The sequence below is a fragment of the Anomaloglossus baeobatrachus genome, chromosome 2 (assembly GCF_048569485.1).
Source record: "Anomaloglossus baeobatrachus isolate aAnoBae1 chromosome 2, aAnoBae1.hap1, whole genome shotgun sequence".
Lineage (NCBI taxonomy): Eukaryota > Metazoa > Chordata > Amphibia > Anura > Aromobatidae > Anomaloglossus > Anomaloglossus baeobatrachus.
The window spans coordinates 540,590,447-540,616,429 of NC_134354.1; the positions used below are offsets into that span (position 1 = coordinate 540,590,447).

Genomic DNA, 25,983 nt, shown 5'->3' on the forward strand with positions numbered 1-25,983 from the left:
CGTTATCACAGCATGACGGTATGGTGTATTATGGACCGGCTGGACACTATAGATGAATCTTCACTAGTGATGAGCGAGCATGCTTGTAACTACTCGGTACTCGCACGAGTATCGCTGTACTCGGGCTGCTCGGCGGGGACCGAGTAATCTCGCGATACTCGTGCTGTACTCGTGGTCTTCATTTCTGCATGTTGGCGCTCTTTTGAGAGCCAGCCCTCATGCAGGGATTGGCTGGCAGACCACTGCAATGCCACAGCCCTGTTAGTTGTGGAATTGCAGTGATTGGCCGGCCTGCACAGCGTGACCGAGCCTTTATACCGGCCGGCGCGCTGTGCTCTGCTCACAGCTATCCAGACAGTCAGTGCAGGGAGAGTGTCGCTGATTCAGGGAAAGCTTTGCGGCCCTTTATAGCTTTTTCAGTTGCAGGGCTGCAAACAGTGTGACCAAAAGTCCTTCTCAGGACTATTCTAGTTGTATACAGGCAGGCAGGGTATAGCCAGGTCGGAGTACAGTAGCAGAGTCCTTCTCAGGACTATTGTTGCTATATACAGGCAGGGTATAGCCAGGTCTGAATACAGGCTAGTGACCAGAAGAGTCCTTGTCAGGACTATTGTACCAGTATACAGGCAGGCAGGCAGGCAGGGTAGTGGTGACCGTATACCAGCCTTCATCATATCTGGGGCTGGTGTACACAGTGTAAAACAGTCCAGATAGTGTCTGACTTGTCTGTAATTGTCGCTCCCCAAAAAAACCTGTTAGGTTCTTATTGCGTCCGTGCTTGGTTTTTAAAACCGCACGTGTGTGCCTGTTGGTGGCAGCGTACAGGTGCACTTGTGTGCAATTTCCACAAACTTTGATATAACGCACAAGTAGTGAATATACACGTCAGCAGTGCACAGCATTGCAAAATGCGCAAGGGCATTGGCAAGGAACAAGGAAGTGGACGTGATGGTGGTGCAGGCAGAGGCCGAGGTCGTGGGCAAGCTCTAATTTCGCCACAACAAAGGGCCACATCTAGTCGCTCGCACGTCCTGTCCCAAATTCTTGGGGACCGCAGCAGTACACCGCTCTTGAACCAAGACCAGTGTCAACAGGTTGTTAGTTGGATAGCGGATAATGCTTCCAGTCAGATTGGCACCACCACAAACACTCTGTCTTCCACACGGTCAAGTGTCAGTAGCCGTGATACTGCACCGCACATTTCTGAACCTGATCCTCCTTCCTACCACCAGGCTGAGTACACGTCCTCCTCGGACATTAATGATCCCACACTTGGACACTCGGAAGAGCTGTTCACGTTTCCATTCACACATTCTGGCCTCTCGCCAGCTCATATTGAAGTGGGTCATGAGGAGATCGTCTGTACAGATGGCCAAATATTTGAGCAGCCACGTTCTCACGAAGTTGGCAACGTGTCTCAACAAGTGGTGGACGATGATGAGACACAATTGTCAGGAAGTCGGGAGGAGGAGCAGGGTGCGGAAGAGGAAGACGACGTGGTGGATGATCCAGTAACTGACCCAACCTGGCAGGAGGATATGCAGAGCGAGGACAGCAGTGCACAGGGGGAGGGAGGCGTAGCATCACAACAGGCAGTAAGAAGCAGGGTGGTGGCCCCAGGCAGAAGTCAGGCAACCGTTCCCCGGAACAACACGACGACACAAGGTGCCTGTACAAATGTTAGGTCTTCCCGAGTCTGGCAGTTTTTTAAGTTGGATCCAGATGATTCAAAAAAGGCCATTTGCAACACCTGCCGTGCCAGCATCAGCAGGGGTACCAAAACTAGCAGCCTGACCACCACCAGCATGATCAGGCACATGTCAGCCAAGCACCCGACTTTGTGGGAAGTACAACAGAGTCGAGGAGCAGTGCTTGCTGATGTCACTGATACGTCTTCGCTGGTTGTGCATGCGAGCCAATCCCCTGTCCATGCTGCCTGCGAACAAGCCTCCTCCACTCCTGCACCTGCAGTTGCCTACGCAGAAAGAACACCATCATCAAGCACGTCCTTGTCCCAGCGCAGCGTTCAGTTATCCATTCAGCAAACCTTTGAACGCAGGCGCAAATACACTGCCAACACCCCACATGCCACAGTTCTAAATGCTAACATTTCGCGACTGCTTGCGCTGGAAATGTTGCCTTTTAGGCTGGTGGAGACAGAAGCATTCCGTGACCTGATGGCGGCAGCTGTCCCACGTTACTCGGTCCCCAGCCGCCACTATTTCTCCCGGTGTGCCGTCCCCGCGTTGCATAACCACGTGTCACAAAACATCACACGTTCCCTGAACAACGCTGTTTCACCCAAGGTCCACCTAACCACAGACACGTGGACAAGTGCTTGTGGGCAAGGCCGCTACATCTCGTTGACGGCACACTGGGTTAATATTGTGGAAGCTGGGACCCAGTCTGAGCGAGGGACGGAACACGTCCTTCCCACACCAAGGTTTGCAGGCCCTACCTCAGTCAGTGTTTCACCCACACTCTACAGCTCCGGAATGTCATGCTCTTCAGCCTCCTCCTCCTCCTCCTGCGCATCCTCATCCACTGTACCCTCCACACCAGTCACAAGCTGGAAGCACTGCAGCACTGCCTCGGCGAAGCGGCAACAGGCTGTGCTGAAGCTAATCTGCATAGGTGACAAACCCCACAATGCAGAAGAGCTGTGGACAGCTCTGAAACAGCAGGCAGATCACTGGCTCACACCTCTGAACCTAAAGCCAGGAAAGGTCGTGTGTGACAATGGCCGGAACCTGGTGGCGGCTTTGAGGCGAGGCCAGCTGACACATGTTCCATGCGTGGCCCATGTGCTCAACCTCGTGGTTCAGCGCTTTCTAAAGTTATACCCAGAGCTGTCTGATCTGCTGGTAAAAGTTCGCCGCCTGTCTGCACATTTTCGAAAGTCACCTACTGCTTCAGCCGGCCTTGCCGGCTTTCAGCGCAGTTTGCATCTTCCGGCTCACAGACTGGTGTGTGATGTCCCCACGCGTTGGAATTCAACTCTGCACATGTTGGTCAGGATATGTGAGCAGAAGAGGGCAGTTGTTGAGTACCTGCATCACCTAAGCCGTCGGGAAATGGGTCAAACTCCACACATAACACCTGAGGAGTGGAGATGGATGTCAGACCTATGTACCATCCTCCAAAACTTTGAGGACTCCACCAAGATGGTGAGTGGTGATGACGCCATTATTAGCGTCACCATACCGCTACTCTGCCTTCTAAAACGGTCTCTGCTGAAAAACAAACATGATGCATTGCAGGCGGAGCGCGATGAGTTGCAGCAAGAAACAGTAGTGGGTGTGGGTGATGATAACACACAGCCCAGCCTCGTCTCATCACAACGTGCAGTGGAGGACTATGACGAGGAGGAGGATGAAGACATGGAGCAACTCTCCGGCCAAATTGAGGATATGACATGCACACCAGTCATATCCTCGGTTCAGCGTGGCTGGCCAGAGGACAGGGTAGATGAGGAGGAGGAGGAGGAGTTGGAGGAGGAGGAGGAGGAGGAGGAGGACAGCATGTTCAGTCATCTTGTTGGTCAGGCTACTGAAGTCCTGGCTGTTAAGAGTCTGGCGCACATGGCTGACTTTATGGTAAGCTGCCTGTCTCGTGACCCTCGCGTTAAGAACATCTTGGCCGACAATCATTACTGGTTGGTAACACTGTTAGACCCACGCTACAAGGAGAACTTTTTGTCTCTTATTCCCGTGGAGGAGAGGTCAACCAAAATGCAGCAGTTCCGGAAGGCCATAGTCACGGAAGTAGGCAAAGCATTCCCCTCACAAAACGCTAGCGGCATAGGTCATGAATCAATGGACAACCGAGGCGTACAGCCGAGAGAGGCACAAGTCCAATCCGCCAGAGGTAGGGGAACAGTCTTTAAGATGTGGGACAGTTTTCTCAGCCCCTCACGTACCACAGCCCCTGAGGTGCGGGGTAGTGCCACAAGAAATCCTAAGTTTGCCCAGATGCTGAAGGAGTACCTTGCAGATCGAACAACTGTACTCCGACATTCCTCTGTGCCTTACAATTATTGGGTATCCAAGCTGGACACGTGGCATGAATTGGCTCTCTACGCCTTGGAAGTCCTGGCCTGCCCTGCCGCTAGCGTTTTGTCAGAGCGTGTTTTTAGTGCCGCAGGTGGAATCATTACAGATAAACGTACCCGCATGTCAACTGAAAATGCTGACAGGCTGACTCTCTGATCAAGATGAACAAGGGTTGGATTGGGCCAGACTTCACCACACCACCAGCAAATGAGAGCGGAATTTAAAGTTTGCCATGTACCTCCACTCACCCATGGGTACACACTTCTGGACTTTGGATAATCGCTGGACTGCTCCTCCTTCTCCTCATGCGCCACCATGATGATGACCGTTACAAATTGCAATACTTAGGCCTTTGTTTCAGGTATACCCCCAGTGGTAAATTTTTTCGCCCATTCTTTGCAGAATGGACATTACAACGACAGGAGACCCGCTCCTTTGCAATGGGAACAATGTTTTGAGGCCCTCATGCACGTCTCTACCCAGGGACAACGTGGAGCCTCCCAATTTTTGGCTGCCCTGCCTAAGGGCTATACTACAATAGACCCACTTCCTTACAATGGACACTTAATGTTTTGAGGCCCTCATGCACGTCTCTATCCAGGGACAACGTGGAGCCTCCCAATTTTTGGCTGCCCTGGCAAAGGGCTATACTAAAATAGACCCACTTCCTGACAATGGGCACTTCAGGTTTACAGGCCATCATGCACGTCTCTATCCAGGGACAATGTGGAGCCTCCCAATTTTTGGCTGCCCTGCCTAAGGGCTATACTACAATAGACCCACTTCCTTACAATGGGCACTTCAGGTTTACAGGCCCTCATGCACGTCTGTATGCAGGGGCATTGGTGAACCTCACAATTTTGGACTGCCCTGGCAAAGGAAAATACTACAAAGACTCACTTCCTCAAAATGGGCACATTAGACTCGAGGCCTTCATGTACGTCTCTTCTCAGGGACATCGGAGTGCCACACAATGTTTTCACGTAAAATCTTTCATGTATTAATCTCAAAAAGTAACATACACCAGCTCTATCTCACTATTGGGTATGTGCCCTTAACATTTCCGCCATGAAAAATCATTTTGGGGTCATTTTGGAAGGTTTTCTGGTGAGTCCGTAAAAATGGCGTAAAACGCGGACAAAATTGTTCACAGCTGTGACTTTTCAGTGATAAATGCTTCAAGGGGTCTTCCCCATGCTGTTGCCATGTCATTTGAGCACTCTTCTGAGACTTTTGTGACATTTTTAGGGTTTCTCCATGCTGCCGGGGGGTCATTTCACAAAAATACTCGGGTCTCCCATAGGATAACATTGGGCTCGTTGCTCGGGCCGAGTACACGAGTATCTTGGGAGGCTCGGCCCGAGCTTCGAGCACCCGAGCTTTTTAGTACTCGCTCATCACTAATCTTCACCCATCTCTGTGGCAGACCAGGGGCCATCATGGTGGTCAGAGCTTCTGCCGCGTGCGACCGTCACCGCATATTGTCCCACCCTTACAGCTAACTCCCCAGCTGCACCCATTTGTAATATCCGGGTCACACAAGAATACCTCTAGTTTACACTTTCTGGTGTTTTCTCCATTGTATGGAGTGAAGCTATATGTGGTACTAAGCTGTTGTGTATGTAATACTAAGCTGCTGTTTGTATTTTTCAGTAATCATCGTTGCTTGAATCCCCTTAATAATGGACACATATAATGAATCTGCGGAGGGCCGAATACCCAGGTAAGTCCTTCTATTCTCTGTGGTCATGTCTAGCAGTGTCGCGGGCGGAGGAGGGGACGCTGCGCTCTCCCACTGCTCGGGTCCGGCTGCTGCTACCACCTCTGCTGCTCGGTGGCTCGAGCGATGGGCCGGATCCCGGGGACTCGAGCGGCGCTCCTCGCCCGTGAGTGAAAAGGGGTTTGGTTTTGGGGATTTATTGTCCGTGACGCCACCCACGGTTGTGATGATTGTGTGGACATCACCGCTGCTCTGTATGGGGATCCCGGGAGCGGTGACAGGGAGCAGCAGAGTTGTTAGTTCTCCCCTCCGTGGGTAGGGGTTGGTTGTCCCGGGGCCCAGTGATGGGGTGGAGGATGAGGGATGGCAGGCCAGGTGCGGGGCCTGGTGAGGTGCAGGGTCGCGGGGGCAGCGCTGTGCCTCACGGCACGGTGGTACTCAGTTTGCCCGCAGGTGCTGGCCCTGAGAAACTGGTGCCGTGGCGGTGTCTCTCTCATACGGTTGGACGGTTGCCTTCAATCGGGACTTGGGCGGGCTTTGCACGTTGCAACATCGGTAACAATGTGTTACCGATGCTGCAGCGATAGTCCCGCCCCCGTCGCACGTTCGATATCTAGTGAAAGCTGCCGTAGCGATTATTATCGCTACGGCAGCTTTACACGCACATACCTGCCGTGCGACGTCCCTCTGGCCGGCGACCCGCCTCCTTCCTTAGGGGGCGGGTCGTGCGGCGTCACAGTGACGTCACACGGCAGGCGGCCAATTGAAGCGGAGGGGCGGAGATGAGCAGGATGTAAACATCCCGCCCACCTCCGTCCTTCTCATTGCAGCCGGCGGCAGGTAAGTTGAAGTTCCTCGCTCCTGCGGCTTCATACACAGCGATGTGTGCTGCCGCAGGAGCGAGGAACAACATCGCACCTGTCGCTGTACCGGCATTATGGAAATGTCGGAGGCTGCAGCGATGATACGATAACTACGCTTTTACGCTCGTTCATCGTATCAAAAAGGATTTACACGTTGCGATATCGACTGCGACGCTGGATGTGCGTCACTTTCGATTTGACCCCATCGACATCGCACGTGCAATATCGCAACGTGCAAAGCCGCCCTAGTTGTTTGGAGACCCGGAGGTCCCCTTCACTAACGGATTTGGCAAATTCACGGCGACTCCTAGCCTTGCCGGGATCCGAAAGGCCCCTGCCAATGGTGCTGGCTTCTCCTTGTGTACCGGTCCGGTACCGCCGGGCCACCACCCGTCCACGGTCCTTACGGCACCTCCGATAGGCCACTCCTGCAGACGGTCACCGCCGTCTGCCAACCTTGCTGTCTGTCCGGGGCACAAACCCGGACCAACTTCAGGCTGCTCTTACTACTTTCCTAGCTTCACTCCCACTCCTGTCACTTGCTCCTCTACCACTCAACTCTAACTTCAAAACTCATCTGCCCGGTTTTCCCGCCTCCAGGACTGTGAACTCCTCGGTGGGCGGAGCCAACCACCTGGCCCACCCCCTGGTGTGGACATCAGCCCCTGGAGGAAGGCAACAAGGATTTCTGGTCTAGCTTAGGTGTACCTAACCGGGGTGTAGGGTGTGGTGATGTCATTACCTGTGACCCCTGGCTTGTCCAGGGCGTCACAGCAGCATAGTGCTGGTGTCTGGTGGCTGCATACAGTTCTGTACAGGAGCAGTTTAATGGCTCAGGCGTGATGTGTGGAGATGCCTCCTCCCACGCATTTATGACTACCATTACTCATTTTGATGACGTGTACTCCCGTCAGTGTCAGGACTGGTGTGCAGAGTTAATGATTGTTTCTGTTTTGGGATCCTGTACAGTGACAAGGTGAATTGTAGCTTCAGGGAGGAACTTTAAGTTCAGAATCGTTTATTAGTCCAGGAAAAAATCAACAGAATTGTATAAATATTAATGTTTGTATAGCTGTTCAAAGCTGCTCTGTCACTTAAATATAGGCCTCTATTTAAAGGAAATCTGTCACCGCGTTTTTGACACTTAACCTGAGAGCACAATAATGTAGAGACGGAGACCCTGATTCCAGCAATGTCATTTACTGGGCTACCTATTGTAGTACTGATAATCTCCTGCTATTAAAACAGTGATTTTATTCCTTGAGGCCTAGTAAACCTGTTGCCATGTAGTCCCTCATATTCATGCGTTTTGTAGAACACCACCCCCAGCACTGGTTGACTGAATGCAGAGCCCTGTACAGCCGAATCCACAACGCTGATTGGCAGCTTTCTGCCTATGCAAGGTGTTAACAGTATGTAGAGAACCACTAGATCTGCACCAGATAAGTGATTTTATAAAAATGACAGCAAGCAGCCAGTAAGTGATACATCATTGGAATCAAGGTCTCTGCCCCTAAGCCAACCAGGGCCACACTGGTCTAGTTAGGCCTCATCCTTATAATGCCTGTTTTACTTTATAAACTGTTTTGTTTTTGTTTTTTTTTTTCTGAAATGCTGCAGCCCTTCAAAGAATAGTTTGTGGTTCGAGCAACATAAATCTATTGATAGGTTCCCTTTAATAACAAAAGGGTCGTGTGTTACATTAAAACTGTCCCACTCTTTCTTTTCCCGGAATAATGACTGGAGGCTCCATTACACATTAGACTGCAAGCTGACATTGGCGAGTTCTGCTGACTTAAGTCTAATGTGTGTGGGGAGACTTAGGGTACTTTCACACTTGCGTTTTTTTCCTTCCGTCACAATCCGCCCTTTTGGAAAACAGCGGAATCTGTCAACGGATTCCGCTGTTTCCCCTAGACTTGTATGGATGACGGATTGTGCCAAAAGTACCTGCGTTGCTTTCGCTGGCCGACGCTGCGTTGCGTCCGCCGGGCGGAAGCAACGCAGCATGTAACTTTTTTTGAGCGGCGGAATCCTCTATTTTTTACTACGCATGCTCCTCATATATATATTATTATATACATTTTTTTAATCACAAACTTTATTTTGTCTCTCGGTGGCCGAACGATCAGCTGAGCAGACGGCATGTGAGAGCGCTCAGCTGCCAGGTGATCAGCTGATCGTTCACAATAGTCAGCTGCCGGTAAAACCGTAAAGAAGAAGAAAAAAAAAAAAAAAAGCTTTCCGTTGTTTTGTACGATCCGTTGCATCCGTTGTGCCATTATATGCAACGCAATCCGTCACAACGCAATGCAACGGATGCCGTTCAACGCAAGTGTGAAACTAGCCTTAGAAAGTACCTATCACCAATCTCTGGCTCGTCACTTGCAGGGCAGCGCTGCTGTCTGCACAACGGGTATTCCGATCCACCTTTGTTGCCGGCTCGTTACTGATGATCTAAGCGGACTAGCCCAGGCCCTGAAACAAGCGTCATTGATGACTCTTTGTGACAGGGAGGAGTTCAGAGGCTGTAGGAGTGAACGCAGGCTCTGTCCTCTGATGATGCCTCATTTCAGGGAGGGGGCAGAAGATGTGCCAGGGACCGCACGCTCTGCCCTCTGATGATGTTTTGTTTCAGGGAGGAGGCAGAGGTTGTGGCAGTGACCACACTCTCTGTCCTCTGACGCTTTATTTCACGGAGGGGGAAGAGGTTGTGGCAGTGACTGCACGCTATGCCCTCTGATGATGCTTTTATTTCACGGAGGGGGCAGAGGTTGTGGCAGTGACCGCACGTTCTGTCCTCTGATGATGCTTTATTTTACGGAGGGGGCAGAGGTTGTGGCAGTGACCGCACGTTCTGTCCTCTGATGATGCTTTATTTTACGGAGGGGGCAGAGGTTGTGGCAGTGACCGCACGTTCTGTCCTCTGATGATGCTTTATTTTACGGAGGGGGCAGAGGTTGTGGCAGTGACCGCACGTTCTGTCCTCTGATGATGCTTTATTTTACGGAGGGGGCAGAGGCTGTGGCAGTGACCGCACGTTCAATTTTTTTTTTTTGCAAACAGACAAGTTTAGATTATGGCACTAAATAGGAATGGATTTACAATGAAATGACTTTGACACCACCTTAAGTCTAGGGATAAGGGTATGTGCGCACGTTGCTTTTTACCTGCTTTTTTGCTGCTTTTTCTTCTGCGCTGTTTAATGCCAAAATGGATGTGTTCTTCTATTCAAGCAAAGTCTATGGGAATTTGGGTTTCTTGTTCACACTATGTTGTTCAAAATGCTGCCTTTTTGTGGCAGAACTTTGGTCAAAAACTCAGCTTTTCAAAGAAGCAACATGTCAATTGTTTTTGCCATTTGGGTTTTGCACTGCAAAGCTGAGTTTTTGACCAAAGTTCTGCCACAAAAAGGCAGCATTTTGAACAACATAGTGTGAACAAGAAACCCAAATTCCCATAGACTTTGCTTGAATAGAAGAACACATCCATTTTGGCATTAAACAGCGCAGAAGAAAAAGCAGCAAAAAGCAGGTAAAAAGCAACGTGCGCACATACCCTAATTGTAATTCTATCAAAACTGCCTGGATGGGTAGTATGACTCCTGCTGTGAGTGTTTGTATTTTAGTGCTCGTTGCTATTGCTTCTATGAGTTAATGATGTGTGTTTCATTACTAGGGTGGATGCTTATGGATTTGAAAGACCAGAAGGATTTGATTATGTTTCTTATGAAGACTTTTATTCCCGTTATGTCACCATTCTTACAAGAAGAGCTATGAAGTGGTCTAAAATGATGCAGAAGTCTACGAAAGTAGAGAAGAGCATCAAAGGTAAAATGTTATTTATAATGTATGCAGTCATTCCAATATCGCTGTGTTTATGGGTCTTGGGAAACCAGTTTCCCTACAGCTTGTCCGCAGACACCAGCAGAATGCAGGTTATTGTGAATTTGCTACATACAGAATATAGGTTGCAGTACATGGTTTCTGCATTGTGCTGGCTACACCTGCAATTTATTTTTTAATGACTTCTGCTGTATTTTTATTTTTTTTTTAACCATTATACTCTTAAGAGGTCAACTATAGTATTTAAGTCATTAAGATCGAGAACCTTTTTATCTTTAACCTGTAGAAGAAAAATACTTTTTACCCTTTCATCTCATTGTCTTCTACTCTGCAAAAATTGACTACAGATCTACAGTATTCACAAAGTCTTAAGCTATGTGCACACGCTGCGTTTTTATGACGCTGCGTTTTTGGACGTTAACGTACAAAAACGCACCCGCGGCAAAAAAACGCAGCAAAAAATGCATGCGTTTTTACTGCGATTTGGTGCGTTTTTGATCTATGCGTTTTTCCAATGCATTGCATGGGCGGAAAACACAGAAAAACGCAGGAAAGAATTGACATGTCCATTTTTTTATTTATTTTTTTTTAACTAAAAAACGCAGCTTAAAAAAAAAGTTGCGTGCGAACAGCAACAATGAAAACTCATAGACTTTGCTGGGGAAGCAAAGTCATGCAGTTTTGAGGCCAAAAACGCACCCAAAAAACGCACAAACGCCGCGAAAAACGCACTGTGTGCACTTGGCCTTATGCTGCACTTCAGACCCGTGGAGCATTGATTCCTTTTGGGGAAAAATATTGCTTAAGGTTTAAAGCAAGTGTCTTAAGACTTAATTTTTTATTTTTATTAGGGTGCTGGACACCTTGTTAAATTTAGGCTGGGGCTATACAGCATGACAGAGGTGACATGGCCAAAGTTTGCTCTGTGTAGCTGCTACATTGCAGTGTCACGCAAGAAAGTAGTCTTGGATTGCAATGCTTAATGTACTGTGACTCCTCAGTTCCCTAATTACAGAATGATGGCCTCCACAGCCCCCCATACCACTTACCGCCTGCTATGTGGCTCATCTCCCGTCCAGCCCTATTGCTTAGTTTTTTTCTTGGTGGATACTGGCATCATCCGGTGCACGGTGTGATGTTTATTCAGCGTGAGACGTGGCCATATCTGCTGTTTTATTATGTAGTTGGAATGGCACTTGGCATATTTAGAGACTGTGCTGGTGTAGCCAATAACTGCTCCTATGCCTCCTGACTCAGCTCGCCCCTGGCTGCATGCGGTAGAACAATGCTTCTGGGGTCTTTGAGACCCTGATTAAAGCCTTTGTAACTAGAGAGCAGTGTTGTCGGGGATCCGAGCACTAGTCTTTCTTAAATAGACGACGGCCACAAATATCTATTTCTGTATCCCAGTAATAGCCATAGTTATCTAGGGTGATTAGTGAGGACTTCTTAACTTTTATGACTTTTAAGCTTTGGTAAATACTCATTTCTTTGTGTATCAATTCTGGATCTGTTTTCTGTGTTGGATCAAACCTTTTGTTGTTTCTCCCATAAATTCATGACTAAATTGACACCAGAGATGTCCTTTTGCGCGCGCAGTTGGGGGTGTGTCTTGTTGCGCGCGCAGTTGGGGGTGTGTTTTGTTGCGCGCACAGTTGGGGGTGTGTCTTGTTGCGCGCGCAGTTGGGGGTGTGTCTTGCTAGCCGCACAGTTGGGGGCGTTTCTTGTTGCACGCACAGTTGGGGGGGGTTTCTTGTTGCACGCACAGTTGCGGGTGTTTCTTGTTGCGCGCACAGTTGCGGGTGTTTCTTGTTGCGCGCACAGTTGGGGGTGTGTCTTGTTGTGCGCGCAGTTGGGGGTGTGTCTTGTTGTGCGCGCAGTTGGGGGTGTGTCTTGTTGCGCGCGCAGTTGGGGGTGTGTCTTGTTGCGCGCGCAGTTGGGGGTGTGTCTTGTTGCGGGTGCAGTTGGGGGTGTGTCTTGTTGCGCGCGCAGTTGGGGGTGTGTCTTGCTGGCCGCACAGTTGGGGGTTTCTTGTTGCACGCACAGTTGGGGGCGTTTCTTGTTGCACGCACAGTTGGGGGGGTTTCTTGTTGCGCACAAAGTTGCGGGTGTTTCTTGTTGCACGCACAGTTGGGGGTGTTTCTTGTTGCGCGCACAGTTGGGGGCGTGTCTTGTTGCGCGCACAGTTGGGGGCGTGTCTTGTTGCGCGCACAGTTGGGGGCGTGTCTTGTTGCGCGCACAGTTGGGGGCGTGTCTCGTCGCAGTCTGGCTGTCCAATCAGTGTCTGACTGTGTAAGAGCTTGGTAGAAGCCAGTTACCAATGAATTCCTACATGTCCAGAAGGATTTGGAGCAAATGCACCATGCAAAACTCTGGAGAAAGACTATTTGTATTTTATACAACATAATTCTGTATAAGTCCTCTTGATGTAAATATCACCATTGTGTGGATGCCTTTATTTAAGAAAATAATGGTCTGCCGACACCCCAAAGACTTATCTTACGAAAAATATCCCCCAAAATGAAAGGACCTGACTCTGGCAGGAGTCTGGTCTGACCTTCTTGCTGTCAGCGTGAGATCTGGTGACTAAACAAGCGCTGTCTGCATCTATAAATTAGCATTTTCCACTTGGTAACCTTATTACGCGGTTACTGACTGGACACTGCTGTTTGAGCCAAACGTTTGAAATCTCGCACTCTGACAGCAAATGCAATGATGCAGGGTTATGGAGTGGCGTACAGCTGGAGAGTAGGGTCTTTTTTTTTTTTTTTTTTTTTGCTTCTGAAATTATTTTTGTGGCTTTATTTCATATACCAAGATGATGGTTTACATTATGTCTAATGAAAAATAATACTGAAGTCACCATTCATTTTGCCTTCTGAAATGAGTAAATCAATGAAAAGTTACAAAATTATTCAATATTGCTGTGAAACCAGAGATTACTTCTCACCATTCAGTAGCATAATGTAGAGACAGAGACCCTGACTCCAGCAATGTGTCACTTATTGGGCTGTTTGTTGTAATTTTGATAAAGTCAATGTTTTCTCTGCTGCCGTTATACGGAGCTCATGAATATGCTGGACTACCTAGCAGCATGCCAAGTAGTCCTCTAATGATAATCTACTGCTGATTAATCAGTGATTTTATAAAAGCTACACTAAGCAGCCCAGTATACACCGCTGGAATCAGGGTTTCTACCCCTACGTTATGCTCTCAGATTAGGTGGCAAAAACCTGGTGACCTTTTAACGTGTGCAATCTGTGGCAGTACAGTAAACGACCATTGATTAGATATTTGTTTTGTCCTCTACAGTCCATCAATGTGTTTTAATAGTCTGTTTACACAGGCACTGAACTATCTGTAATAGATGAGTCAGTGCCTATAGGCTCTGTTTACACAGGCAGATCATTCTTCAGATGTGCATTAAACAACCTGATCTAATGACCTAATAGATCATTCAGTGCACGTCGGCTGCCATTCTTCTCTGCATGAGTCCTGTTCGTATTGCATCATGTACTACTAAGCATACTGGGTTTTTTGTTTGTTTTTTGTACAAACCAAAATATAATGTTCATCCAGCACACAAGTGTGTTAATTTGTCGGATGTTCGCAGCCCTAGACTACATGATGACCATGAAATGTGCATTCCTGAAAGTTCCCATTTGCAATAATTTTGCATTGTAAGTGGATTTTAATGGGAATCTGTTGGCAGGATTTCACCCCCAAACTATTTATGTATATCCACATCTAGCTCTTTCAAAGACAAGTCCAGTAATACCCCCACCCCAGCCAGTCCATTCTTCTGCTTGTGAGAAATTATCATTACAATCGATAAGTGAATGAGGCTAAAGTGCTTCCACTTGTGGAATCTCTTCCCAAGCCTTTGCCACTCCTGTTCCATTCTCTGCCTGGCCAAATTACCTCCTGCTTGACTGACTAATCCTTTTCTTGAAGTCACAGCAGAAGAATGGTCAGTCAAGCAGGAGACTTCAGCGCTGGTCAGAGAAAAGAGCTGCTGGCGAGAGCAAAAGCTTGGGAAGTGCTTCCACATGGTAAAAGCACTTCAGCCTCATTTGCCTATGGTTTAAATCACTGGGTTGTTTTTGGTTTTTTTTGGAGGGGGGGGTTCAGTGTTTGGGGGTGGGGTGTTTTTTTTTTTTTTCTTTTTTTTTTTTTTCAGTAAGGCTGCTTTCACACATCACTTTTTTTGCATCAGGCACAATCCGGCTCAAAAACCTATGCGGTGAAAAAAAACGGATCTGTTGCATAGGTTTTTCCATGCGGCCCGTCCGTTTTTTGACGAATGCGGCTTGATACTGAGCATGCGCAGTTCAAAAAAAAAGCATCCGGCCGCCGGATGCGGGTTTTTCGCCGCAGGACACCGCATCCAGCGTCCATAGGCTTGCATTGTAAATCGCGCCTCATCGCGCCGGGTCTGGCGCGATGCGGTTTTTCGCCGCAGACAAAAAACGTTGCATGCAACGTTCCATCCGGCCGCCACATCGGCTAAATATGTCGCATCTGGCAAAAAACAGACGCAACGCAAGGCCATGCAGCACAATCCGGCGCTAATGCAAGTCTATGCGGAAAAAGTGCATCCGGCGGCAAAAAAAAGGATGCGTTTTTTTCTGCAAAGCGCCGTATTGTGCCGCACAGGAAAAACGGGTGTGAAAGCAGCTAACGTGCATATAAAGGTATTACTGTACTTGGATCTGAAACAGGTACATCTGTATATGAATAGTTTGGGGTGGTGGGATGAAATCCTGCTGACAGATTCCCTTTAAGTCGCTGGATAGCTAAAGCCTGCTTCCTTAGCAATCTGAGAAAGCAAATACTTCTGCTTGGCTGTACCTGTTTCTTCCTGCAAAAAGTAAAGAAGACATAACTTTCAGCTGTCATAAAATAAAGCCCATGTAGGTGTACGGAAAACTCCAGGGCCGCACTCCCAGGATAATAGCCGGGTGTGAAGGTGAATAAATCCAGATCCAGATTAAAGTCTATAGGTGGCTTTACACACTGCAACATCGCAAACGACATCGCTGTAACGTCACCGGTTTTGTGACGCAATAGCGACCTCCCCAGCGACATTGCAGTGTGTGAAACACATCAGCGACCTGGCCCCTGCTGTGAAGTTGCTGATCGCTACAAATCGTTCAGGACCATTCTTTGGTCCTTTGTTTCCCGCTGTGCAGCATGATCGCTAGAAAGTCTGTGTGTAAAGGGGACTTTACAGCGACTTCGTTAGCGACTTCCCTTTCAAAAAGCTGCTTTAGAACATCCCCAATGACTAGCTAGGTCGTTGTGTAGGTCCGTATCGCTGCTGCGTCGTTGGCCAGGTCTGCCTGTTTGACAGCTCACCAGCGACTCACCAGAGACTTTGTAGCGATCCCGGCCAGGTTGGGATCGCTGGTGGGATCGCTAGAAAGTCTGTGTGTAAATGGGCCTTAAGAAGGTATTGGGTTAAAAAATCCATTTATTGAAGAAATATTAAAATCCAGAAAAACACAGTAAAATGTGGGAGACATGTAAACTTAATTGTTTACGACCCCCAAAAATGGCCCTTATTCCTAGGGGAAAACACATTTTCCACAGAAAAAAAACAAATGTGACTATACCAATACCCTATACAGCTAAAAAACCATTTTATATACGATTATTGCGGTAGTTAAGACCATTGGGGATACCAGTGTTAAGTGTGAGGATCGTTCTGTAGTTGCTCCATAGGTACACCAGCTTCTCACCTTCACTTGTCTACCTTTTAGGCTATGTGCCCACGCTGCGGATTTTGCGCGGATTTTGCCGCGGATTTGCCGCGGATTTTCCGAAAATCTGCAGCAGCGGCACTTCCAAGCCATTTCAATGGCATTTTGGAAATGCTGTGTCCATGCTGCGGATTTTTCCGCGGCGGATTTGCCGCGGATTTTGATCCGGAAAAATCTGCAGCATGTCAATTATTCTTGCGGATTTTGGGTATAGAATGGGGAAAAAAAAAAAATCCGCGGCAAATCCGCGGGTGCGGATTTGCCGCGAAAGTCGCGGATTTTCATGCAGAAAAATCCGCAGGTACATTCTACCGTGGACACATAGCCTTATATGTCCTGGTGGGAGCACTTTTATATACATTCCACGGACAGTCCCTTTATTTCATCTATAAAATGGTATGTGAGATACTTAGACGATCTGATCATGGTTTTGCTCACGCTGGATGAAGTGTCTCTTTTGAAAGTTATGTAAATACAATGATCTGAATTTGAAGTTTACAATGGAGCACATAATCATATGGCTCATTTCTTGGGTATCTGGCTCTGTGGGAACACCAATAATGGCGACATTCACACTTCCCTCTATAGAAGACTGATATCCAGCAATGATATGCTACCCGCAACAAGTTGTCATCCATCCCATTCATCAGGGCACAATGTCTGTTCATCCAACAAACGTTTTGTCACAATGCCATACTATCTGACAGCGTCTTATTAAAAGGGAATATAGTGTGGCATCATTGAATAGAGTGCAACACAAAGCATTTAGAAAAATCAAGATCTTCATTATGATATGACTGAAACATCTCTACATGTGCAAGTGGACGAGTAACTTTCTCATATACTGTATATACCTATACATAAAATCCTATGATTTTCTAAGAAATCAAAAGTGCGCCATGTAATCCGGTGCACCTTATAGATGAATACAGTACATGGATTGAGCATTACGGCCACCATAGTCAGGAGCCTCACGGAGTGCGGTGATACGTACAGCTCTGTGCGCAGGAGCCCGTGGATTATCTGTGCCCCAAAAATGCCTCCTGTTAAGAGACATGCTTATGCAGATTTTAAGCTTAAAGCTATAAGTTATGCAGTAGAGCATGGAAATAGAGCAGCTGCAAGAGAATTCAACATTAATGAATCTATGGTGTGTAAGTGGAGGAAACAAGAAGATGCCCTATGCCAGGTAAAGAAGACCAAGCTGAGTTTCTGAGGAAACAAAGCAAGATGGCCACAGTTGGCGGACAAAATAGAACAGTGGGTTATCGAACAGAGAACCGCAGGTAGAAGCGTCTCTACTGTCTCTATTCGACTCAAAGCCACAGCGTTAGCACGCGACATGGAGAGCAAAGACTTTCGAGGATGTCCTTCATGGGGCTTTCGTTTTCTGAAAAGGTGATCTCTCCATCCGCACCAGAACTACTGTCTGCCAGCAATTGCCAAAGGATTATGAAGAGAAGCTGGTCGAGCATGCTTGATATAGAAATCGGCCAACTGTTAAACTGCAAAACTGACGATGAAGGATTTGATGGATTTGTAGAGGAGGAATGAATTGAAAATGTAAATGTATTGATTTGCAGTTACAACTGAACAAGTTGAGATAGGCCGGTTTCACACATCCGGCTTTTCGCCGGTTTGCCGGATCCGGCGCTCTCCCATACAGTGACTACAGTACAGTGACAGCGCAACAAGCGCCGGTCACATGCTGTCATGTGACCAGCGCATGTGACCCGGAAGTTACAGCGCTGTCACTGTACTGTATTGTCTGTACGGGAGAGCGCCGGATCCGGCAAACCGGCGAAAAGCCGGATGTTTGAAACCGGCCTTCGGCTACTTTCACACATCCGGTTTGAGCAGTGCGGCTCAATCCGGCTGTGAAACCTATGCAACGGATGCGGCGAAAACACCGCATCCTTTGCATAAGTTTTTACATGCCTCCCGTCCGTTTTTTCCGGTTGCGGCATGCTACTGAGCATGCGCAGTGGAAGAAACCGCATGTGGCGGCCGGATGCGTTTTTGCCGCATCCGGCGTCCATAGGCATGCATTGAAAAATGCGCCGCAGCGGCCGGATGCGGCGCGATGCGTTTTTTTTTTTGCTGGACAAAAAAACGTTGCAAGATACGTTGCCTCCGGCCGCTGCTTTAATTAATTTTGCCGCATCCGGAAAAAAACGGATGCAACGCAAAGCCATCAGGCACAATCCGGTAACAATGCAAATCTATGGGGATAAAACTGATGCGGTACCGGATCCGTTTTATCCGTTTTTTTCCGGATTGTGCCTGATGGAAAAAACCTGATGTGTGAAAGTAGCCTTATTGTGAAAGAGTTGAAAAAGGTTTGACCTATGGTCTGAGCTTTTGTTTCATTTAATGCGCTGCGCCTTATAATCCGGTGCGCTTTATATATGAACTTAGGTGCCTTCTCAGGCGCTCATTGATAATGCGCCTTATAATCCGGTTCACCTTATGGTCTGCAAAATACGGTAATAGGGATTTTAATTAAATCATTGAACTCGTTAAAAAAATATTCCACTGTGTTACACTAAGATGCTATCTTGGAAAAAGTCCTCGCTAATGGTATTTAACCTGCTGCAAATAAATTGAATAATATAATTAACCTGGTCTCGCCTAGCTTACTTCTGTCACAACACGAAATCATACTTGGCTGGACATTAACAGCTTTTATAAGTGTGGAGGCACTAAATGCAATATATGCTAAAAATTAAAACATTTAATAACAACTCAGGACAAACATGTAATAGTAAGGCATTTATCAATTCTTCTAGCGCACATGCAGCTGATCAGCCTCTTGCACAACATGTAAAAAATATTACATAGGATGTACCACCAGGATACTGAAAAGACGCATGGCGGAGCATATTTCAGCTGCTAATACAGCCGTTCGTGCATTAAGCCGCTTCATGTCTGGCCTCTCAAAACAATGTTCTGAGCATCTTCAAGGTAATTTGTCACACTCAGTCCTAGGTATAGAAAAGGTTAATAAGCTGCACAGAGGTGGAGGAAACTTTCACTCTCCAGAGAAGCTCAATGCTGATATCCCCAATGGTCTTAAATATCGCAGTGATCTTATGTATATTTTTTAAGATGTATAGATATTGGTGATTTTCTTTTCTTCTGTGGAAAATGTGTGTAATATCTTTCCTGATATTTCATATGTTTTGAAGTACGGTATTCTAATTACCGTATTTTTCGGACCATAAGACGCACTTTTCCCCCCCCCAAATGTTGGGGGGAAGGGGGGGTGCGTCTTATGGTCTGAATGTGGCTGCGGGGAATGTGGGTGCTGCGGTGGAGCGAGTCATCTGGGGCATGAGCAGGCTGTAGCAGCCTGCCGTGACCACGTGGACCCGCTCATTTAATATGCACGCCCATCATCCCTCAGCGCTGAAGCAGGCACTGACAGGTGGGCGGGATGATGGGCGGGGGTTTAACAGCTGGCCCGCATGATCACCCCTGGCAACTACGGCCTGGAGTGATCATGTGCGGCTGTATTCACGGCTCCCCACGCATCATCATCAGCGCGAGGAGCAGTGAATCGGTGTACAGTACTCACCGTTCCCCTGCAGCATCGCTCGTCCTCCCGTGTGTGTCAGCGGCAGCGCCGCTGAGTGGAGCCGTCCCCGTTCCCTTGCTGCATCGCGATAATCTCCTGTGTCTGTGCCGGCGGCTGGGTGGAGACTAGCTGGGCGCACAGCGATGACGTTATCGCTGTGCGCACGTGTCCACACGCAGCCGCCGACACAGACACAGGAGATGATCGCGATGCAGCAGAGTAACGGGGACGGCTCCACTCAGCGGCGCTGCCGCTGACAGGAGGACGAGCGATGCTGTAGGGAGTGAGGTAAGGTGAGGTGAGAATGAACGTTTATTTTTTTTATGTGCCACAGGATGCAGCCATACACCAGGATGGGGGCCATATGAGCAGGATGGGGGCCATATGAGCAGGATGGGGGCCATATGAGCAGGATGGGGGCCATATGAGCAGGATGGGGGCCATATGAGCAGGATGGGGGCCATATGAGCAGGATGGGGGCCATATGAGCAGGATGGGGGCCATATGAGCAGGATGGGGGTCATATGAGCAGGATGGGGGTCATATGAGCAGGATGGGGGTCATATGAGCAGGATGGGGGTCATATGAGCAGGATGGGGGTATATTATGAGCAGGATGGGGGTATATTATGAGCAGGATGGGGGTATATTATGAGCAGGATGGGGGTATATTATGAGCAGGATGGGGCCATATGCCATGATGGGTTATATAGCAGGATGCGGCCATATGCCAGTATATAGCAGGATGCGGCCATATGGCAGGATGACGGTATATAGCAGGATGAGGGACATATACTGTATATACAAGGCAGGAGGATCATTACCAGGATGCGGCTCTTTAGTAGAGAATTTGGGGACATTACCCCCATAACAGTGTAGGCAGCAGATCCTCGCCCCATAACAGTGTGTCATGACCACATTTTTTGCTTAAAATTTTATTTTCCTATTTTCCTCCTCTAAAACCAGGGTGCGTCTTATAGTCCGAAAAATACGGTACCTAGATGGGTCCAAATTTTGGGTGTTACTCTTTTCTGGTATTGACTTTGTGTATAGAGTGCCTTGCGAAAGTATTCGGCCCTCTAGAATTTTTAAATCTTTTCCCACATTTCAGGCTTCAAACATAAAGCTAAAAATTTGAATGTTCTGGTGAAGAATCAACAACAAGTGGGGCATAATTGTGAAGTTGAACGAAATTTATTGCTTATTTTTTAAACTTCTTTAAAAAATAAATAACTGAAAAGTGGGGCGTGCAATATTATTCGTCCCCTTTACTTTCAGTGCAGCAAACTCACTCCAGAAGTTCATTGAGGATCTCTGAATGATCCAATGTTGTCCTAAGTGACTGATGATAAATATAAGCCCCTGTGTGTAATCAAGTCTCCGTATAAATGCACCTGCTCTGTGATAGTCTCAGTGTTCTGTTTAAGGGTATGTGCGCACGTTGCTTTTTACCTGCTTTTTACCTGCTTTTTTGCTGCTTTTTCTTCTGCGCTGTTTAATGCCAAAATGGATGTGTTCTTCTATTCAAGCAAAGTCTATGGGAATTTGGGTTTCTTGTTCACACTATGTTGTTCAAAATGCTGCCTTTTTGTGGCAGAACTTTGGTCAAAAACTCAACTTTGCAGTGCAAAACCCAAATGGCAAAAACAATTGACATGTTGCTTCTTTGAAAAGCTGAGTTTTTGACCAAAGTTCTGCCTCAAAAAGGCAGCATTTTGAACAACATAGTGTGAACAAGAAACCCAAATTCCCATAGACTTTGCTTGAATAGAAGAACACATCCATTTTGGCATTAAACAGCGCAGAAGAAAAAGCAGCAAAAAAGCAGGTAAAAAGCAGGTAAAAAGCAACGTGCGCACATACCCTTAAACGCAGATAGCATCATGAAGACCAAGGAACACAACAGGCAGGTACGTGATACTGTTGTGGAGAAGGTTAAAGCCAGATTTGGTTACAAAAAGATTTCCAAAACTTTAAACCTCCCAAGGAGCACTGTGCAAGCGATCATATTGAAATGGAAGGAGTATCATACCACTGCAAATCTACCAAGACCCGGCCGTCCCTCAAAAATTTCATGTCAAACAAGGAGAAAACTAATCAGAGATGCAGCCAAGAGGCCCATGATTACTCTGGATCAACTGCAGAGATCTACAGCTGAGGTGGGAGAGTCTGTCCCTAGGACAACAATCAGTCATACACTGCACAAATCTGGCCATTAAGGAAGAGTGGCAAGGAGAAAGCCATTTCTCAAAGATATCCATAAACTGTGTCGTTTTTAAAGTTTGCCGCAAGCCACCTGGGAGATACACCAAACATGGGGAAGAAGGTGCTCTGGTCAGATGAAACCAAAATCGAACGATTTGGGCACAATGCCAAACAATATTTTTGGCATAAAAGAAACACAGCTCATCACCCTGAACCCACCATCCCCACTGTCAAACATGGTGGTGGCAGCATCATGGTTTAGGCCTGCTTTTCTTCAGCAGGGACAGAGAAGATGGTTAAAATTGATGGGAAGATGTATGGAGCCAAGTACAGGACCATTCGTGAAGAAAACCTATTGAAGTCTGCAAAAAACCTGAGACTGGGATGCAGATTTGTCTTCCAACAAGACAATGATCCCAAACATAAAGCAAAATCTACAATGGAATGGTTCAGAAATTAACGTATCCAGGTGTTAGAATGGCCAAGTCACAGTCCAGACCTGAATCCAATCGAGAATCTGTGGAAAGAGCTGAAAACTGCAAAGGAAGAATGGGCAAGAATTTCAGTCTCTCGATGTGTAAAACTGATAGACACATACCCCAAGCGACTTGCAGCTGTAATCGCAGCAAAAGGTGGCGCTGCAAAATATTAACTTAAAGGGGCCGAATAATATTGCACGCCCCACTCTTCAGTTATTTTATTTTTTAAAAAAGTTTAAAATCAGAAATAAATTTCATTCAATTGCACAATTGTGTCCCACTTGTTGATGATTCTGCACCATAACATTAAAATTCTTATCTTTGTTTGAAGCCTGAAATGTGGGAAAAGGTAGAAAAATTCAAGGGAGACAAATACTTTTGCAAGGCACTGTAAATGTGTTAGCCATTTATCTATTGTTTCAACTCTGAATGAGGACCATTTTTGGGGTCTGAAACGCATACGCTTATATTTTCTTCTACTATTTAATGACTTTTTTTTCTGGATTTAAATATTTAAATCTATGGATTTTTAACTTTTTTTTTTTTTTTTTAATTTTGCTGAATTTATTCACCTTCACATTGTTCCTGTAGAGTTATGTTGCAATAATTTGGCAATTACTTCAAATAACACGTTGGGGGCTGCTTTGACAAGTATGCTGTGAACTGCTCCTTCACATGTATGTGATCAGTAGAGAAATTAATGGTTAATAATTGTACTATTTGTTACATATGTGGAAGCTTCTCATTGAGCAATCATATTGTTTCAGTGAAAAGATATATCAGGAAGGGCATTCCTAATGAGCATCGATCATATGTGTGGATGATGGTGAGTGGAGCACAGGCCCAGATGGATGTGAATCCAGGATATTATCAGCGTGTATTACTGGAAGGGCAGAATAATATGAAGCTTGTCGATACCGTCGTCACAGGTAACTTCCCATTATTTTCTTGACCTATATGTGAATTATGCACATAACTGACCTGTAGTATACAAATTAATCGAATTAATGTGATTTTCATTTAAAAAAATTTAAATTTTTAAAAAAAAAAAAAGTTTCTATTTTCCGAATATCAAAGTTAGTGCAGGGTTAAACAGAGGACCAGCTATTTTTTTAGAAGGTATTTTTATTTTTTTTTTTTTTGTGTACATTTTAAGAATCTTGGCTTTTTATACAAAAAAAATAAACTCAGTTGTCATCTTTTCTATCAAACAGTAATGGATCAGCCGATTATAAAATGACATTAAAGGGAACCTGTCACCACTTTTTTGGCGTATAAGCTGCGGCCACCACCACTGGGGTCTTATATACAGTATTCTAACATGCTGTATACAAGTGCCGAGGCCGCTGTGAGAACATAAAAAACACTTAGGTAAGTATTATTAACGGTCGTGCGGTGTGCCATATTGGCGTCTCCGTTCTCCGGTGCCGGAGCCGCCTCTTTCGGCCATCTTCGTCCTCTTTCTGAAGCCTGGGTGCATGATGCGTCTACGGCATACACACTCGCCGATCCTGCGCAGGCGCACTACAATACTTTCATCTGCCCTCATTGCCGGAGAGTGTGGATGATGTCGGACGTGTCATGCACCGCGGATAGAGAAGGAGGACGAAGACGGCCGAAAGGGGCGGCACTGACACCGGAGAACGGAGACGTCCATATGGCCAACCGCGCGACCGTTAGGTAAGTATTAGAAGTGTTTTTTTTGTAGTCACAGCGGCCTGGGCTCTTATATACAGCATGTTAGAATGCTGTATATAAGAGCCTGGTGGTGGTGGCCACAGCTTATATGCCAAAAAAGTGGTGACCGGTTCCTTTTAAAGTTGGGGCTACAGTTTCCCGTTATTTTTCAGAGAATATGTATCTCGCATGCCCGAATATAGGACTCAAAGAGTTGGCCTTCAGAACCTGTGATGCTACTTTGGTAAACTGAGTTCTACTTTCAATATTTTGTTGACTGTAGGTAACAACGTGGCCCTAGAAACTGTAGTCCTGGTTTAAAAGAGCTGTCAACTCTGAGCTAGTCACAAATGTCGCAGCCAAATCTCCTATCGTACATGATCATGACGTTTTTGCCATACATTTAGTGCCATAATGTTCAGTGACTTAAGCCAGTTTCATATCTGAGGTTTTTTTTTTTTTTCTGCGCACATGTTTTCACGGCTCAAAGACCTTATCACTCACATTATTATTATGTGACTTAATGGGGTTTATGGTCGTATAGCTTTTTTCCTGTGGACTGTGTGTCTGCAAAAAAAGAAAAATTGATACCTTTCCAATTTCGATCCCAGTCTTGGATCAAACTCATGAATGCAAGTCTGGATCAGTGAAACTCAGATGTCACACAGATGGCTTCCTAGTGGCATTCTAGTGATGTTTGTTTTTTGCTGACTGATTCCTAGAAGCAGCTTTAGAAACCGCCATCAGGTTTTTTTTTGTGTTGCATACTAGAAAAACTGATGAAGCGCTGATGGTGAGATCCGCACACTGGTGAAAATCTGAGAACGTGTAATCCAAAACACTCAAAACTGTTTGGTTTTTCAAGTATGCAAACCCCTCCCTCCCCACAAAACTGATACCTGAAACCGGCATAAGCAATATCGTTGGTAGATTGGGAGCCCTCGCGGGCAGGGTCTTCTCTCCTCCTGTACCAGTCTGTGCCTTATATTCATGATTATTATACTTTTCTATGTATGCACCCCCTTTTTCAAATGTAAAACGCCATGGAATAAATGGCGCTATTATAATAAATAACAATAATATGATGTTTGGTATTTGTAATGAGCAGTTGGATGTTCGGATGGGAGTATCTCAAGTACCCGAGTAAAATGGAAGTCAATGGAGAACGCAAACATTTTCAGGGAAATCTGGAAAAATGCTTGAGTCTCACATTGTCTTCCATTCTACTCGAGTGTCTTCCATTCTACTCGAGTGCTCGAGTCATGCCCATCCAAGCATCCAAATGCTCGTTCCGAATACCCAGCACCTGACCATGGTCGTGCTCGATCATCACTATTCTCAATGTATGCTATTTCTGCACCTCAACTTTTTGTTTTCTTTTAGATCTGAACAGAACTTTTCCCGATAATGTGAAGTTCCGTAAAAATGCAAATCCGTGTTTACAGCAGACTTTACACAATGTTTTAGTGGCTTATGGTCAACATAACAAAAGTGTGGGCTATTGCCAGGTAGGTGTGGATGATTTTGGGGAGCTGTTAAAATAAAAGGCTATGTTCTAGGCACATTTGTGCAAAGATTGATAACTGGAAATCTGACTATATGTAGTGTCACAAAACCAAACTATACAACTATAAATAATGGCTTTTGCAAAGTTGGTTTATGAAATCGCTACAATAAAATTGATAGTAAAATAAGTATCTACATTATATGAATATAGTGATACAATTTTTTGACCTATTTTTGCAATATATCAAACAATGGTTTTATAACGATTGCTAAGCAATAAGATTGAGATGTGTTAAAG

General features: G+C 46.4%; 1 protein-coding gene across 1 annotated transcript in view; it reads left to right on the forward strand.

The window, feature by feature from the left end:
* Positions 1–25,983, forward strand: part of GRTP1 (growth hormone regulated TBC protein 1) — a 158,642-nt gene that overhangs the window by 16,452 nt on the left and 116,207 nt on the right. The window contains exons 2-5 of the mRNA XM_075334331.1: positions 5,706–5,775; positions 10,314–10,465; positions 23,270–23,431; positions 25,563–25,687. Coding sequence (XP_075190446.1) covers positions 5,735–5,775; positions 10,314–10,465; positions 23,270–23,431; positions 25,563–25,687 — 480 coding nt within the window. The 5' untranslated portion in view covers positions 5,706–5,734. The remainder of the gene's footprint in view (positions 1–5,705; positions 5,776–10,313; positions 10,466–23,269; positions 23,432–25,562; positions 25,688–25,983) is intronic.